This window comes from Pseudophryne corroboree, chromosome 1 (assembly GCF_028390025.1).
Source record: "Pseudophryne corroboree isolate aPseCor3 chromosome 1, aPseCor3.hap2, whole genome shotgun sequence".
In the NCBI taxonomy this organism is placed as follows: domain Eukaryota; kingdom Metazoa; phylum Chordata; class Amphibia; order Anura; family Myobatrachidae; genus Pseudophryne; species Pseudophryne corroboree.
In genome coordinates this window covers 889067240-889082513 of record NC_086444.1, presented here as the reverse complement: position 1 = coordinate 889082513, position 15274 = coordinate 889067240, and the positions used below count along the sequence as shown (strand labels likewise).

The 15274-nt window shown below is 43.1% G+C and overlaps 1 protein-coding gene across 6 annotated transcripts in view; it reads right to left on the bottom strand.

Moving 5' to 3' along the window:
* ANK2 (ankyrin 2) overlaps positions 1–15274 on the bottom strand; it is a 939290-nt gene that overhangs the window by 696090 nt on the left and 227926 nt on the right. For 5 of the 6 annotated variants that reach the window (XM_063920161.1, XM_063920164.1, XM_063920163.1 and 2 more), the window contains one exon: positions 15035–15092. The exons of the other annotated variant lie outside the window; for it this stretch is intronic. In XM_063920161.1, coding sequence (XP_063776231.1) covers positions 15035–15055 — 21 coding nt within the window. In that variant the 5' untranslated portion in view covers positions 15056–15092. The remainder of the gene's footprint in view (positions 1–15034; positions 15093–15274) is intronic. 6 annotated transcript variants of the gene reach the window in all.

The following is a 15274-nucleotide window of genomic DNA, read 5'->3' as shown; positions in this document are numbered from 1 at the left end:
GAAATTAAGGGCCATAACAATGAGGTGATCACAATACGATATGAGAAGCCCGATTACGTACCTTTGTGCAAAGCGCATTTTGACACAGTGGCCATAGAGATAAAGAACGACCAGAACAAGAACATCTCATTTAAGTTTGGTAAAGTGATCGTGAAACTACACTTTAGACGTCGCAAAAACGATATTTATTAACTAAACAGAATGGTAGCTGTTAAAAATGCGCTTTGCACAAAGGTACGTAATCGGGCTTCTCATATCGTATTGTGATCACCTCATTGTTATGGCCCTTAATTTCGACAGTGCGGAGTAGCGGTACATAACTATCACCGACCCTCTGGTGTTCGATAATGTCTGTGTACACGTACAGCGTATACTGACCACCTTTGATGTCGGCGCATGGTTTAGAAATCTTAGTTTTAGGCTGTAAACCCAGTATCCATGTCAGTTTAGAACCGGCGTGGATTTGATACATCCGCTTACTGTCGCATGTTACAATGCGTGCAAACGGATCGTACGTTAGTCTTAATCCAACGTCCAGTTTCTGTTGTACAATTTCCGCATTGATTACGTTCAGTAGCGCATCAATTGTTTCATAAAAACCCGGTTTAATGCACACACTCACGACTCTTGCCACCGGCTGATCCGCCGTTCCACCCCATGATATTTGCAATCTACAATCTTGTAAATCCAATGTATTCCACGTGTGCGGATATTGTATCTCTGTAAGAGCGACTTCCCACTCACCGCTTAAGTGTATCGACTTTGCAAGTTTTGTCGTATAGTTAGAAATCTTATTTTGCGGGAAAGTAACCGATGAGGCATTGCTGGGTAAAGTTATGTAGAACGACTTGTCATCCATTGCTCGTCTTGTGTAGATAGTAATGAGCTTTATATGTCTTTTATCTCCGATGCATCGACCCAACTGTTAAATTTTGCGGGGTACCCGCGCCATTTGACTAACGCGTATTTTTGACCTCTGACCGTCTTATTTTTTAAAATCTTTTCCACTTTGTAAATTCTTTTATAGTTTTTGGGGATGCTTTGAAGTTCTTCGGGGTAAAAACTACCCGTTATAACTTCACCGTACAGATCTGTCAACTTATAAAGCGGCTTAAGACCTTTAGTGTTCACACTCTGTATGACAAATATTTCCTCAGAATAATTATCTTCGTAACCTTTCTGAAATATATCCTTATATTTGGATATGCGCACGTGTTCACCGATGGATAAACAAGGCGCTTGTTTACAGTCTTTAAAGTAATCGCCATACACCGTCTTGAAAATCCTCAATGCGTTAGAGGGCTTCACTTCACACGGTGCACACTTAATCGTTCTGTGGTACGTATTATTATAGCTGTATATAAAGTCCTGTAAAACATCTATATATCTGTAAGTATTCTGCGCTGTGAAATAGCGCCACATCCGTGTTTTTAAAGTTCTATTAAAGCGCTCTATGACAGCCGCCTTTACGTCGTTATTAGTCGTAAAATGATGTATATCGTATTTTTCTAATACTTTTTTTAAGGTTTTGTTTAGAAACTCTTTACCGCAGTCTGTTTGCAGCTTCTTTGGTACGGAACCCTGCTGAAATATTTTTTCAAAAGCATTAGCGACTGATGTAGCGTTCTTAGTCATTAGGCTTTCAGCCCACGATCTCTTGCTGAAAATATCGATGATGGTTAGTATGTACTTAAATCCATCGTTGTACTTAGCAAGATCTATGAGCGAAACCAAGTCGCATTGCCATTGTCGATTTATATCCGATACGCAGATCATGTTCCTTTTATAGTTTTTCCTGACCGGCTTATGTAATGTATACGCGTCTTGTTTTTGCAGCCATTCTTTAATATCGCCACGTTTAAACACATATTTATTCGATGTATAAAACTTATCAAAGCCACTATAACTCCCCGGGTTTAATACTGTGTAATACGCATTCTTCATACGCTTTTTTCGGTTTGCCGACCCTCGTAACACAACGCTTCTTTTGTCCGCAGACATAATAGCGTACACTTTTATAGATAGCACTCTGAAGCCAATAAACAGAATTCGTAGCTCGTACGCTTATTTTATAAATCATCCGGATATAACATTTACTGGTGCAACTAAGAGTTAATAAACAGGAGGGTTTTCAATGGTTAAACGACGCTTATAACTCCTTTTGTAAGCTTATTTCCTATAAAACAACATCAGAAGGGGAGGGAAAGTGGGAGTGTCGGAGGAGTGATTAGGGGCGTGATTAGGGCGTGATTTGCATATTTAGGGGCGTGATTAGGGCGTGATTTGCATAATTAGAGGCGTGGTTAGGCGTGGTTTGCCGAATTGTGGGCGTGGTTAAGGCTTGAGTTGCATAATTGTGGGTGTGGTTAAGGATCGATTTGCATAATTGTGGGCGTGTCGACCTGTCACTTGAGTTTGACAGAAAGTGGTGCTCTCTCTACTCAGGAGACAAAGTTTTTGGTGTTTCCCCCACATTTTTTTAGTTCCACATTCAGCAAAGTATGGCCCAAATTTATGTGCTGCAGTGCTACATTTGAGGAATTCTGTATTCCAGCATACATTACATATACTGTACATTAGACTAAATACAACCTTTATCAACAACTAAATATTAGCTAAAGGGGATCTGCTGAAACAAATAATATACAGACAATACTTTGCATGAATTTAATACTTCATTCACAAGGGATTATATGAAAGCCTGCAGGACCAAACTGTGCAAACATCAGTTTGTGATATTGTGAGATTAGTTTTGTATTAACGTGCAGATATTTTCAGGAAGCACATGCATCTGAATGCCAAGATGGTGGTATCTACAGCGGCACAAAATTTTGTTTCTCTTTATTGCACCTATTTAGTATGAAGTGGCAAGCTGCAATAACGACCATTTTTAATTGTCGGTTATCAAAGCCATACAAAATCCTGTATCACCACATTTAATAATGATTCAGAGTTGCTCACAAGAAGGGGTGGAAACGGATACCAATTACCCAGGCCGCTGGTACCAATTACCCAGGTACTGCCATTGTCCTCATCAGACAGGCTTCCCTTTGCTTTGCAGACCGCAGCATGACAGTCTACCTACTTCAGTCACGTCCCATCAGCTGACTGATAAAGATGGACATACACTATACAATTATCTGCCAGATCTGGCTGGTTAGAATGAAAATCTGGTAATAGATGAGTACAAATGACAATCGACCGACCATTTGCTCCCAAACACTGGAAAACAGACAAAAACCATTACTCATACAAATTGGTTAAATTGGTTGTGGTTCTGTCAATTTTCTAGTGTTTGGGAGCAAATGGTCGATTGTCATTTGTACTCATCCATTACCAGATTTTAATTCTAACCAGCCAGATCTGGCAGATGAGCTGCCACATGAATAATTGTATAGTGTGCTTAGCTTAACTGGTGCCTGTCAGCAGCCAGACAGCTCTCATTCTCCCCGTGCCTACTGCAAGTTTTTTTTTTGTTATTGTTTTTTTGCTTAGACTGGGCATACACTATACAATTATCTGGCTGGTTGGAATGAAAATCTGGTAATGGATGACATCAAATGACAATCAGCCATTTGTTCCCAAACACTTGAAAAAGGACAAAAACTGTCATTCAGACAAATTGGTAAAATCCTTTATTTAAACAAATTGCATGATCAACAGTTTTTTGGGGGTATTCAGTAGCAGTCGCTCACCCCCGCAGTGCGCACACGCAGAACCCAATCTGCACAAGCAGAGAGATGCGATCGAATCTCGGTTATGCGAACACCTCTGCCTGATTGACGGACAGAGGTGTTCGCGGGATGGGGCGGTGATGCGGCGTTGCAGGGCAGTGACGCGGTCTTGGGCGGCCGTGGGATCGAAAATGGGGCTGGGATTGCTGCAACCTGGAAAATCAGCAATGCAATTGCATTGCGATGGCAACGCTGCCAGGTATTTCCATGCTGGGCGGCCTTCCCCTGTGCTGGGCGGCCCCCAGCATGCAATCGCGGGTGTAGTACTGGTGACCTGCGGTCTCCTGACCGCCGGTCACCTTACCGACGCCGGGATCCCGGCAGCATACCGACGCCGGGATCCCGGCGGGGAGGGGCGAGTGCAGCAAGCCCCTTGCGGGCTCGCTGCGCTCGCCACGCTGCGGGCTCGGTGGCGACCTGCGGTCGCCACGGGTTCTATTCCCACTCTATGGGTGTCATGGACACCCACGAGTGGAAATAGTCCCTGTTGGTCGGCATGCCGACCATCGGGATAGTGAGCCGTCGGGCTCACGGAGGAGGTCATGTGACTGTCGGTCAGCTGACCGGCGGTCACATGAATACCACCCTGCAATCGCAGCCAGTTGCAGTTTTGCTAAAATAGCAAAACTGCAACTGAAGCTGAAGGAGGGCCATTGTCCATTTTCGATTGTCATTTGATGTCATCCGTTACCAGATTTTCATTCCAACCAGCCAGATCTTGCAGATAATTTACCAGATAATTGTATAGTGTATGCCCAGCATTATTTGCATTGCAATGTATTTACAGGAGGCTAAAACGACTACATCAGTAACTGTTATTTTAGAGAATACAAAGGGAAATTATAACCAAGTGAACAGGAAAAGTTAATTGTGGAGGAGGAAACTGTATGTCTTACACCTACTTCTTCTGTCATCTCATGGCTCTGCACAGATAAGCAGCATGTTAATTAGCCCTCTATATAACAAACCTATTGTTATCACAACACACAGCCCAGAAATACCTGCCAACACACTCCTACTGACCATACTGCAGCCTGGTTCTCTTCCATTGACCAGATGCACAAGTGCCTACTGGAGACTGCTGCTGATTACTGCTGAGTTGGAGCAGATCTGTCTAGTTAGTAGCTATATTGTGTATCATATTGCTTAATGCAGGAATTATGTCTCAAAGAAAGAAAAATACTAAAACATTTACATTGTGAACTATGTTGGTGGTCTTCAGCATTTATTCAGGATGTGACAAAGCAGCTCTAATACTCATCTGTATATTTCACACTTGTGTTACAATGTTGCTATGTATCTAATTGGAATTATGAAGAAGTATGAAACAGGTTGGCAAATCTTAGCTGTTATATTTTGTTTTCAATTAAATCTATTTCCACTTCATTCACACTACATATTTTTAACTCCCTTACTTCTTTAAAGACTACATTGCTAAGGACAAGTCTACTCATCCTGTCTACTATACCTGTCAGAGCCAATAACTATCTGCTAGGCGCAGTGGAGGAGGGAAACTAGATTTGTTGTGGGGGAAATAGCGCACTGAGCTACCTGTCTAATGGTATATCAAAATTCAGAAACCGGAATAAGAAGAATCTTTTATTTTAACAATATTCAATGTTAACCATTACCTGTTGAAATTCAAAATTATCAAAATGACTAACACCCGGCGGTGCTCCCTTGAGTTGTTAAAGACAAATTATTTGATAAGCAAGAGAAAAGACAACTCCTTTTTATGGGGCACTCATTAGTAGTAATCTAAAACGTAGCTTTTATTTGAAGACGGACTCACATTTAACATACGACATAAAACACTCAATTTATGGGGATATTAATGGTATAACTGGCTGTATTAAATGCGACTACCCCCTGTAGGTAATTTATTACTCCCTTAATCTGACAAATCACACAACACTGCTCAAATAAGGCTAATCAAAGTGCCCAATGGGGTAATCAATCAAGGTCAATAAATATTGTGTGAAGAAAATTTCTAAAATAAAAAAGTATATAAAGATCAGAAAGAAGATGGTGAGGAATAGATGACTAATGCCTGGTTTCTGCTTTTGAAGATCTGCTTGGAAAGCATCGAATCCCCAATGAGAGAACCAACTGGAGCATATGTGCACCACTCCCAAGACCTGTATCTGCTGTTAACTCCACCTGCCCTATATGTGGCGGAGTTAATGAGAGTGCAGGGGAGAAGTCCCTAGCCAGTGTTAAATAACTGTGATACTGGCTATTTTCTAGCCCTTAATTCATATCAAATGCAATATTCACTTAGGATATCACCCTATTGTGAATGTTCACAGTAATTTATGTAACATTTAGTGAAAGAACACTCAAAAGAAACAAAATTGCTTTTGTATCTATCTGTAACACAACCATTAAGTTGGTTTCTATGAAATACAGCTTTCATATGCAGTGACACCCAGGATGTCTACTGTCCCCAGTCTTATCTGATGACATCGAATTGAGGATGAGAGAGTCCTATTAGGTGTGAGTGCAATATGAAAATAGTGTGCTTCTGCTGTCGTTGTCTCAATAAATGAGTCAAGCCGATGAGAGAGCACTTAAATAAGGAAAAAGAGAGAAAAAAATGATGAAAATAAATGAAAAATAGAAAATTAGAAAAGTCTCTTTTTGTGTTTCAAATAGTGCTGTCAGTAAAGTATATTTTTTGAGTGTGTTCGCTACACATCACAAATGTAAAGGGATTAGCTCAGTATCTAACAGATTTCTCCTTCCCATATAATATATATTTATGAACAATTGTGCAAGGGATTAATCTGCCCAATAAATTATGGGTTAATCAATTTAAGTACATGATTTATGTGGTATATTCGGTACCAACACAGTAAAAATTATATCCAATATAAACACCTTTGCATTGTATTTGCACTTATCAAAACAATTTGCATCTTATTTGCAAAAACGGCATTGTGCACGTGGATGTAACCCAAATAGCTCATCCACAGTAAGAAAACCACCTTACTAATTAATTAATCCACAATGACTCACATTGTACTAATGGTAAACTAATTACTAAATGATTGTGCATATTATTGCTAATAAGTAATCAAGTGAGAGTAAGGAATGTTGTTACTTATCCTCTGTGTATTCTTATCGATAACTCTCTGCTGCTAACGGTGTGCGGCTCCTCATTAATCGTTTGGCTCGAAAGCCGTAATGCCAGGAGATGTAGAGACTGCTGTCACAGACGTGCGCCTCCCTTCAGGATATCCCTGGTCTAAGATGCCCTCGAGATAGCTGGTCACAGTCAAGTGCCTGGCGTCCGAGACCACCGCGGGCAGCGTGCAGCCCGTCGTTGCCGCTGGATCAGTGTATGAAAGCAGGAGAGGCAGTTTGGGTAACAATCCACGTGTGCCGTTAACCCAAGAATTCACCTTTCGGTAAATTTTTAATCGTCGGTGGAAAATGACTACTATTTCTATGAAGAACACTATTTGTTGCTGTGGTCTTTCTAAAAAGATCCGTGGTCAGTTCTCCTTCTTCATTTTTATTGATCTTTAAGTCCAAAAATGTAATTGAATTCTTACTGATATCTGATGTTAATCTCAGGTTCAACTGGTTATTGTTGAGATATCCAATAAATTCTCTCAACAATCCCTCTGTGTTGCTCCAAATCATCAGGACATCATCAATGTACCTGAGCCAGACTGTAATGAATCGCGTGTACTTTTCATTGTTCTCTGTAAAAACAACCTCATGTTCCCACCATCCTAGGTAGATGTTCGCGTACGTGGGTGCGCAAGCCGCACCCATCGCGGTTCCACGGGTTTGTAAATAGAAGGCGTCTGCGAAAGTAAAGTAATTTCTCATAAGGACGAATCTCAGCAGGTCAATCAAAAAAATATTGAAGTCCTCTGTATCCTTCATCTCTAGGAAATACTGTACTGCTGCCAAACCGTCCTGATGATTAATGCTCGTATATAACGATTCTACATCAAGGGAAACTAAGAGATGTTCCTGTTCCACTTTGATGTCTTGTATCTTCCGTAGGACATCCGATGTATCCTGAACATAGGATGGTAGGCTTACCACGTGTTCTCTTAAATGAAGATCCAAAAAGACACTGGCTTGTTCGCCCAGTCCACCAATTCCAGATACTATAGGTCGACCTGACGGAAGGTCCCTGTTCTTATGTATCTTAGGGAGCATATAAAAGGTTGGAACTTTTGGGTTTTCAACTGTTAAGAAGATATGTTCTTGTTTAGTAATAGTGCCATCTTTTAAGGCTTTTTCGATCATTCTCTTGTAAAGGTGGAGATAATTATCAGTGGGATTAAAGATCAAACGCGTATAGCATGAGGTATCCTGTAATTGTCTCAAAGCCTCTTTGGTATATTTGTCCTTAGACCAGAGAACTACGTTTCCACCCTTGTCAGATTGTTTTATTATCGTATCATCCCAGGTTCGTATGTCCCTAAGTGCTTCTTTCTCTCTTCTAGTAAGATTATCCCCTAGAATGGGTCTTGTTTTCTGTGACAATTCCAAATTGTCCAAATCCTTGGATACCATTTCTCTGAAGATTTTGACAGCTGGGCACAAGATCTCTTGTGGGTAGAAGGTCGATTTCTTTTTACAGGTCGGGCGACTTTTGCTGCCTTCCTGAGTATCATCCAACAGCCTCTGGCCCTTAGGATCAGACAGTTCTTCTAGATCTGACAATGCCCTCAATTCCAAATCAGTCCATTCACATATCTCTTCGTCTCCTAAGACCAGAGGTAAACTCTCACGGTCTGAATTTTTTCTCTGTTCATGAAACTTTATTAATAACAGCTTTCTACAGAACAGATTAAGATCCTTTTCCCATTTGAATCTATTCATTCTAGATACAGGGGAGAAGGAGAGTCCTTTGCTCAGGACAGACTTATGATCTTCAGTTAAAATTCTATAAGTCAAATTTATGACTTGGAGAGAGTCGCAAGCACTGTAGGGAATTATTTCCTGAACCTCGGGGATTGTCTCTGTGGAAGTGATGTTCCCCAGTTGTCTTGGTTTCTTCCTCTTCTTTTTACTTCTCCTCGTCCTCCTCCCTGTTTTTTGTAGTGGAGGAGGGCACAGATTACAGATATCAGTGAGTAATCTCAAAACAATACCCCCCCCCCCTTCCTGGATTCCATTAATTCAGAGGCATACTCTTTTTATAAAATCACCAGGAAAATCACACCCTACACTAATACCCAAATCTCCCCCATCATGGGTCAAATAAAAACAGGTGCCGCCTCATTTGACGTTGTAGGATTTCTAGGGGTCTATTTACTATGCCTTGGATGGAGATAGAGTACCAGCCAATCAGCGTCTAACAGCCATGTCACAGGCTAAATTTGAAAAATGACAGTTAGGAGGTGACTGGCTGGTACATTATCTCCGTCCACTTTATCTCCATCAAGGCTTAGTAAGTAGACCCCTTAGTTTACTAAGAGTATTTTCAATAACTGTCGGAAGCTGCCGTCTTGTCGGAAAGACGGCAGCTTCCGACAGTTTTAGGTCAGAAGGGGTTCCGACCTATTCATTATGGCCCTGTTTTTTCTGACAAGTCGGGAAACCCAACTTGTCGGAATGCTGTCGGAATGCTGTCAGAATGCACGCTGATCGGCGGCTTCAGCCGCCGATCAGCATGCATTGTCGGAAACGGGGCCAAACCCGACAGGTTTTAGCCCCGTTTCCGACAATCTTAATCCGACATTAAAAAAAGTCGGATTGAGATATGTGATCTGAGAGAAGGAGACGGGGGAGCAGCGGGTAGAGCAGGGACCCAGCGACAGCGTCCACCCGGCTCCAGCAAGCGACGTCCCGCTTGCTGGAGCCGGGTGGACGTTGCCGTGAGCCTCCACTGCTGCAGCCGCTGCTCCCCCATCTCCTCCTATCCTCCGCCGTCCGCTCCGTCTCCTCCGCTCCTCTCCCTCCCCCAGCACCGCAGACATCACCTCACCTCCGGCGCCGCATCCCGCTTCCCCCTCATCTCCGGCACCGGAGACCGCTCCCCCCTCACCCCCGGTGCCGCTGACCGCTCCCCTCTACCCCTGGCGCCGCTGACAGCTCCCTGTGCCGCTGCTGTCAGCGCACCCGCAGCGCTGACAGCAGCAGCAGCACGACACGGGAGCGGCCAAATCCGACAGTCGGATTTGGCCGCTCTTTTGAATAGGGGTTGTCGGGTCCATTTCGACAACTGCATGGTTCCTTCATCCCAGCATCCACAGCAGCGCCGGGCAGCCAATACGGAAGGAGAGGGGACAGCTGCAGCGGCGCTTACTACCAATGACATAGCGCTGCTGCGGATTCAGTCTCCCTCCCTCCTCCTCCTTCTCCACTGCCTCCGGCGCTGCACAAGGAGCCTGACTGCCAGCGGGAGAGATGGTAAGTATATCTCTCTGTCTCTGTCTCTCTCTGTCTGTCTCTGTCTCTCTCTCGTCTGCCGTTATGTGTAAAAAGGGGGACTGGCTGCCGCTATGTGTAAAAAGGGGGACTGTGCCTGCCGCAATGTGTAAAAAGGGGGACTGGCTGCCGTTGTGTGTAAAAAGGGGGACTGGCTGCCGCTATGTGTAAAAAGGGGGACTGTGCCTGCCGCAATGTGTAAAAAGGGGGACTAGCTGCCGCTATGTGTAAAAAGGAGGACTGTGCCTGCCGCAATGTGTAAAAAGGGGGACTGGCTGCCGTTGTGTGTAAAAAGGGGGACTGGCTGCCGCTATGTGTAAAAAGGGGGACTGTGCCTGCCGCAATGTGTAAAAAGGGGAACTGGTTGCCGTTATGTATAAAAAGGGGGACTGAGCCTGCCGAAATGTGTAAAAAGGGGGTTTAGCTGCCGCTATGTGTAAAAAGGGGGACTGTGCCTGCAGCAATGTGTAAAAAGGGGGATGCTGTCTGCCGTAATGTGTAAAAAAAGGGGACACTGTCTGCCGTAATGTGTAAAAAGGGGGACTGTCTGCTGTAATGTGTAAAAGGGGCTCTACATGGTGTAGTAGCGCCACTGTGCAACGTAATTCGAATAATGGAGACTACTGTGCACCGTAGTATGAACTGGTATTATTTTGTAGCCATGCCCTTTCCCCATGAAGCCACGCCCTATATATTTTTCGCACGCCTATGGCGCGCACTGCCCCTTTCTTGCATGGGGGGGCGCCAATGCCGTTTCTTGCACACAGCACTAAAATGCCTAGTTACGGCACTGGTTCCCATTATGTAACAGTGGGGCTTTTAAACACAGTTTAGAGTCGATGAATAATCTCCATTCTTCAGGGAGGGTTCTGCTGAAACCTTTGTTCGCCCATTAATCCATTTCCATCTTTGCAGATGCAAAGAGAACCTTGTAATTCATAGTAACAGCCAGGTTTTCAGGTAATTCTCTAAACACAAATATCCTTGTGTATTTAGCAAGCAAAGTCTATTGGAACAACCTATATCTTAATAATCTGGCCTGTTGCTTTGAAAGTTTCAAATACATAACTACGGGGGTGATCCTGAGTTGATCGCAGCAGGAATTTTGTTAGCAGTTGGGCAAAACCATGTTTCTGTGCAGGGTAAATACTGGCTGCATTATTTTTACACTGCAATTTAGATTGCAGATTGAACACACCCCACCCAAATCTAACTCTCTCTGCACATGTTATATCTGCCTCCCCTGCAGTGCACATGGGCCCTCATTCCGAGTCGTTCGCACGGTAATTTTCTTCGCATCGCAGCGTTTTTCTGCTTAGTACGCATGCGCAATGTTCGCACTGCGACTGCGCCAAGTAATTTTGCTATGAAGATAGTTTTTTTACTCACGGCTTTTTCTTCGCTCCGGCGATCGTAGTGTGATTGACAGGAAATGGGTGTTACTGGGCGGAAACACTGCGTTTTATGGGCGTGTGGATAAAAACGCTACCGTTTCCGGAAAAAACGCGCGAGTGGCTGGAGAAACGGAGGAGTGTCTGGGCGAACGCTGGGTGTGTTTATGACGTCAAACCAGGAACGACAAGCAGTGAACTGATCGCAGATGCCGAGTAAGTCTGAAGCTACTCTGAAACTGCTAAGTAGTTTGTAATCGCAATATTGCGAATACATCGTTCGCAATTTTAAGAAGCTAAGATTCACTCCCAGTAGGCGGCGGCTTAGCGTGTGTAACTCTGCTAAAATCGCCTTGCGAGCGAACAACTCGGAATGAGGGCCATGGTTTTGCCCAACTGCTAACAAAATTCCTGCTGCGATCAACTCGGAATTACCCCTTCGTCATTACTTAACTTCAATGTAAATTATCCACAAACATTAGCAAAAACTATTTGGTGAATTTATACAGTACATGTCCAATGTTTGACTCTATTTTAAAATAATTCCCCCCAAAAACCCTCCTCATTTCAACTAAATAACCTGACATTGCAGCTTATAAATCACAACTATCTCCTGATGTAAGCATTTGTATTTGTGTTTGGTTCAAAAGTAGGCAAACTTTATCGATTAATACCCTTAACACAGATGTGGGTGGATCAGAAATATTACGTGTTTTCGCATAATAAGGTTTCTAGCAATACATATTGTTTGCAATTGCTATCTCTCCACATGTAAACCACAAAAATACAGCAGTGTCCATTTTTATAAATAAATTCAACATAGCAGGGACATAGGGCCTGATTCAGAGATGTACGGAAATACAGCTGCAAGTGAGATTTTCTCTGCAACACAACTACTGATATAAGCAAATGAAACTGCTGCCAAGAAATAAAAAGAGACGTCCACCGGAGCTACCGCAACTCATTTGCATTTGCGTACAGATACAGAGCCTATATGTATAATCAAGGAAGATTGGGCATAAGGGTATATACCTGCAGATGTGTCCTCATACATCTTTGCCTGCGATACGTTTGCATTGCAGGCAAAGAATCCCGGCATAGCGCAGCGTTTGCGGGAGCGTGCGTGTGTACACTCTTGCGATTACATGCATACAGTTGCAATGCGGTCACAGGTACGGGAAGAGGACATTCCTGCTGCCATAGACAGGGAGGGGGACTCAGCAAGAATGTACAGTATGTGTTGATAAGCTCCCGCTGCCCTTTGTTATATGTTAGTTTGCGTGATGGCGTTCGTGGGTGCGTGCACGCACTCACAATTAGTAGCAGATAAAGGAATTGTGTTGGTGCGCGTTCCCCCGATCGCAGAAACGCCATGCCATAATGCTCTTTTGAGCAAAGACGTGTGAGGGCACATCTGTATGTCTAAGCAGACTGGACCTGGCAGTAGTCACGCAGGCGCCCTGTTTTTGTACATTAGGGAAAACAGCTGATGCCAGATACAGGCTCTGAAAATGGCCATGCGTGTTTACAGCCACTCCCCGCTTACACCATGTTAACACCCCCAAACGGTCACTTCCTGTCAATCACTTTACAATATAATCCTCACTGTGTGCGGGTTCGCAGTGGCACCCTGATGCATGCTCAATGCGAACTCAGCACATGTGCAGTCTGCCGACAATCGCTCAGTTCCAGTGGCAAACGCAGGATTTGCATGGGGGGGTTTCCAGAACTGGGCGGAGCCAATCACGGGGGTGGGGACTGAGGTGACCCAGTATATGCTGGGTCCGTAAAACTAGTGTGTGTGTGTGTGTGTGTGTATATATATATATATATACACATATATCTACACACACATATATATATATATATATATATATATATATATACACATACACACACACATACATATACACGGGTGGTCTTCAGTATGCCGGCGGTCGGGCTCCCGGCGACCAGCATACCGGCGCCGGTAGCCTGACCGCCGGCATACCGACACTTATTCTCCCTCGTGGGGGTCCACGACCCCCCTGGAGGGAGAATAGAATAGTGTGGCGCGCGTAGCGTGGCGAGCGCAGCGAGCCCGCAAGGGGCTCATTTGCGCTCGCCACACTGTTGGTAAGCCGGCGGCCGGCCTCCCGGCGCCGGTATGCTGGTCGCCGGGAGGCCGGCCGCCGGGAGACCGTAGTGAACCCATATACACATATACATAGCATATTAAACATGCATACATATATATATACACACACATACAGTACACATATATATACACATGTATATATATATATATATATATATATCATGTGTGTGTGTGTGTGTGTGTGTGTGTTTATATGTATGTATGTATGTATGTATGTATGTATGTATGTATATACATGTGTATATATGTAGGCACATGGATATATATGTACTATAATTAAAATAAAGTAAACTTTTATTGCACTTGCAAGTGCCACCAGGAAGACAGCAGGCTGCAGAGGACGCTAGACAGTCATTAATAATACTCATGCAGCTAAAAAAAAAAAAAAAAATTTTTTTTTTTTTTAGTGGAGGGGGTTTCTGGGTACTCGGAAACCCCCCCTGGTTGCGCCACTGAGTTCCGTGGAACATCAGCTTTGCGTACTTCTCTGAAGCAGGCCCATAGTGCGCTACCGCGCTTCCAGGTGGCATCAAAAATTTATAAGCATTTTCAAGAGCATTTTTTTTATTGAAGCCATTGCATCATATAAACATACAGTCAGTGAATACATATGCATAAGAGGGAATACAGTCATTTGAATAGTACAACTGCGATATCAGAAGTACAATACAGTAAATTTCAGCAAACAAATAATTTTTGCAGTATAGAAGGGGGAAGTGATGCAAAGGTTCTACAATATTTCTTTTCAAGAGTTTTTTAAATATGTATTTTGCTTGTCTATCGTTGGCATTGCCTAATAGAAACCTATTGACTTATTCTCTCATTCCTAATTGAGAGTGATCGAATAGTATTCTTCCGAATGTTCCCTGTGGCGTGTCATACGGCACATACGCACAAGGAGTCCGGGATCATAAACCAGTAAGTCCTATCATCACAAAGGATAGCTCTTTTTCGGAAGAGCTGTCCTTTGCAATTTCAATTGCAACTCTAGGTACATAACGGCATTATTACCGCCGCCCTATAAGCAGCGGGATGTATCGCATCCAAAATGCTATGCATAGTATATCCCACCCTACATGTGATAAAATATTATGTAAAATATGTCCTAATCAAGTAATTAATGTAAGCAATTATATTTGGTTCTGCAATACCAACATTACTTTTGGAAGGCTTTAGACATAATTATCAGACGTTTTTCTTTAAAACTGTTTAAATCCCAATTTCATTTACAATAGTGATTTATTAAAACAGATGGAAATACTATTGTTAAACGTATTAGAATGATCAAATATACAAAATAATTGCTTGCTTTCGATTACTACACATCACCTAGGATAGTATGTAATCATCTCCCAATTTCTGTATGCAAGTACCTTTTGCAGCATGGTGGTCATATAAATTAAATCTTCATATCCCTCATCAGCTACTTACCTACAAAAGAAAACAAGAACAGCTGTTAGAATGGTTCATACCCAGGAATAAAAGTATAAATGTTCTTTATAAACAACAAATGGAGCAAATATACAACACAGCACATCACTCCTAACTATGGTGGTAATCCAGAGTTGATCGAAGCAGCAAATTTGTTAGCAATTGGGCAAAACCATGTGCAC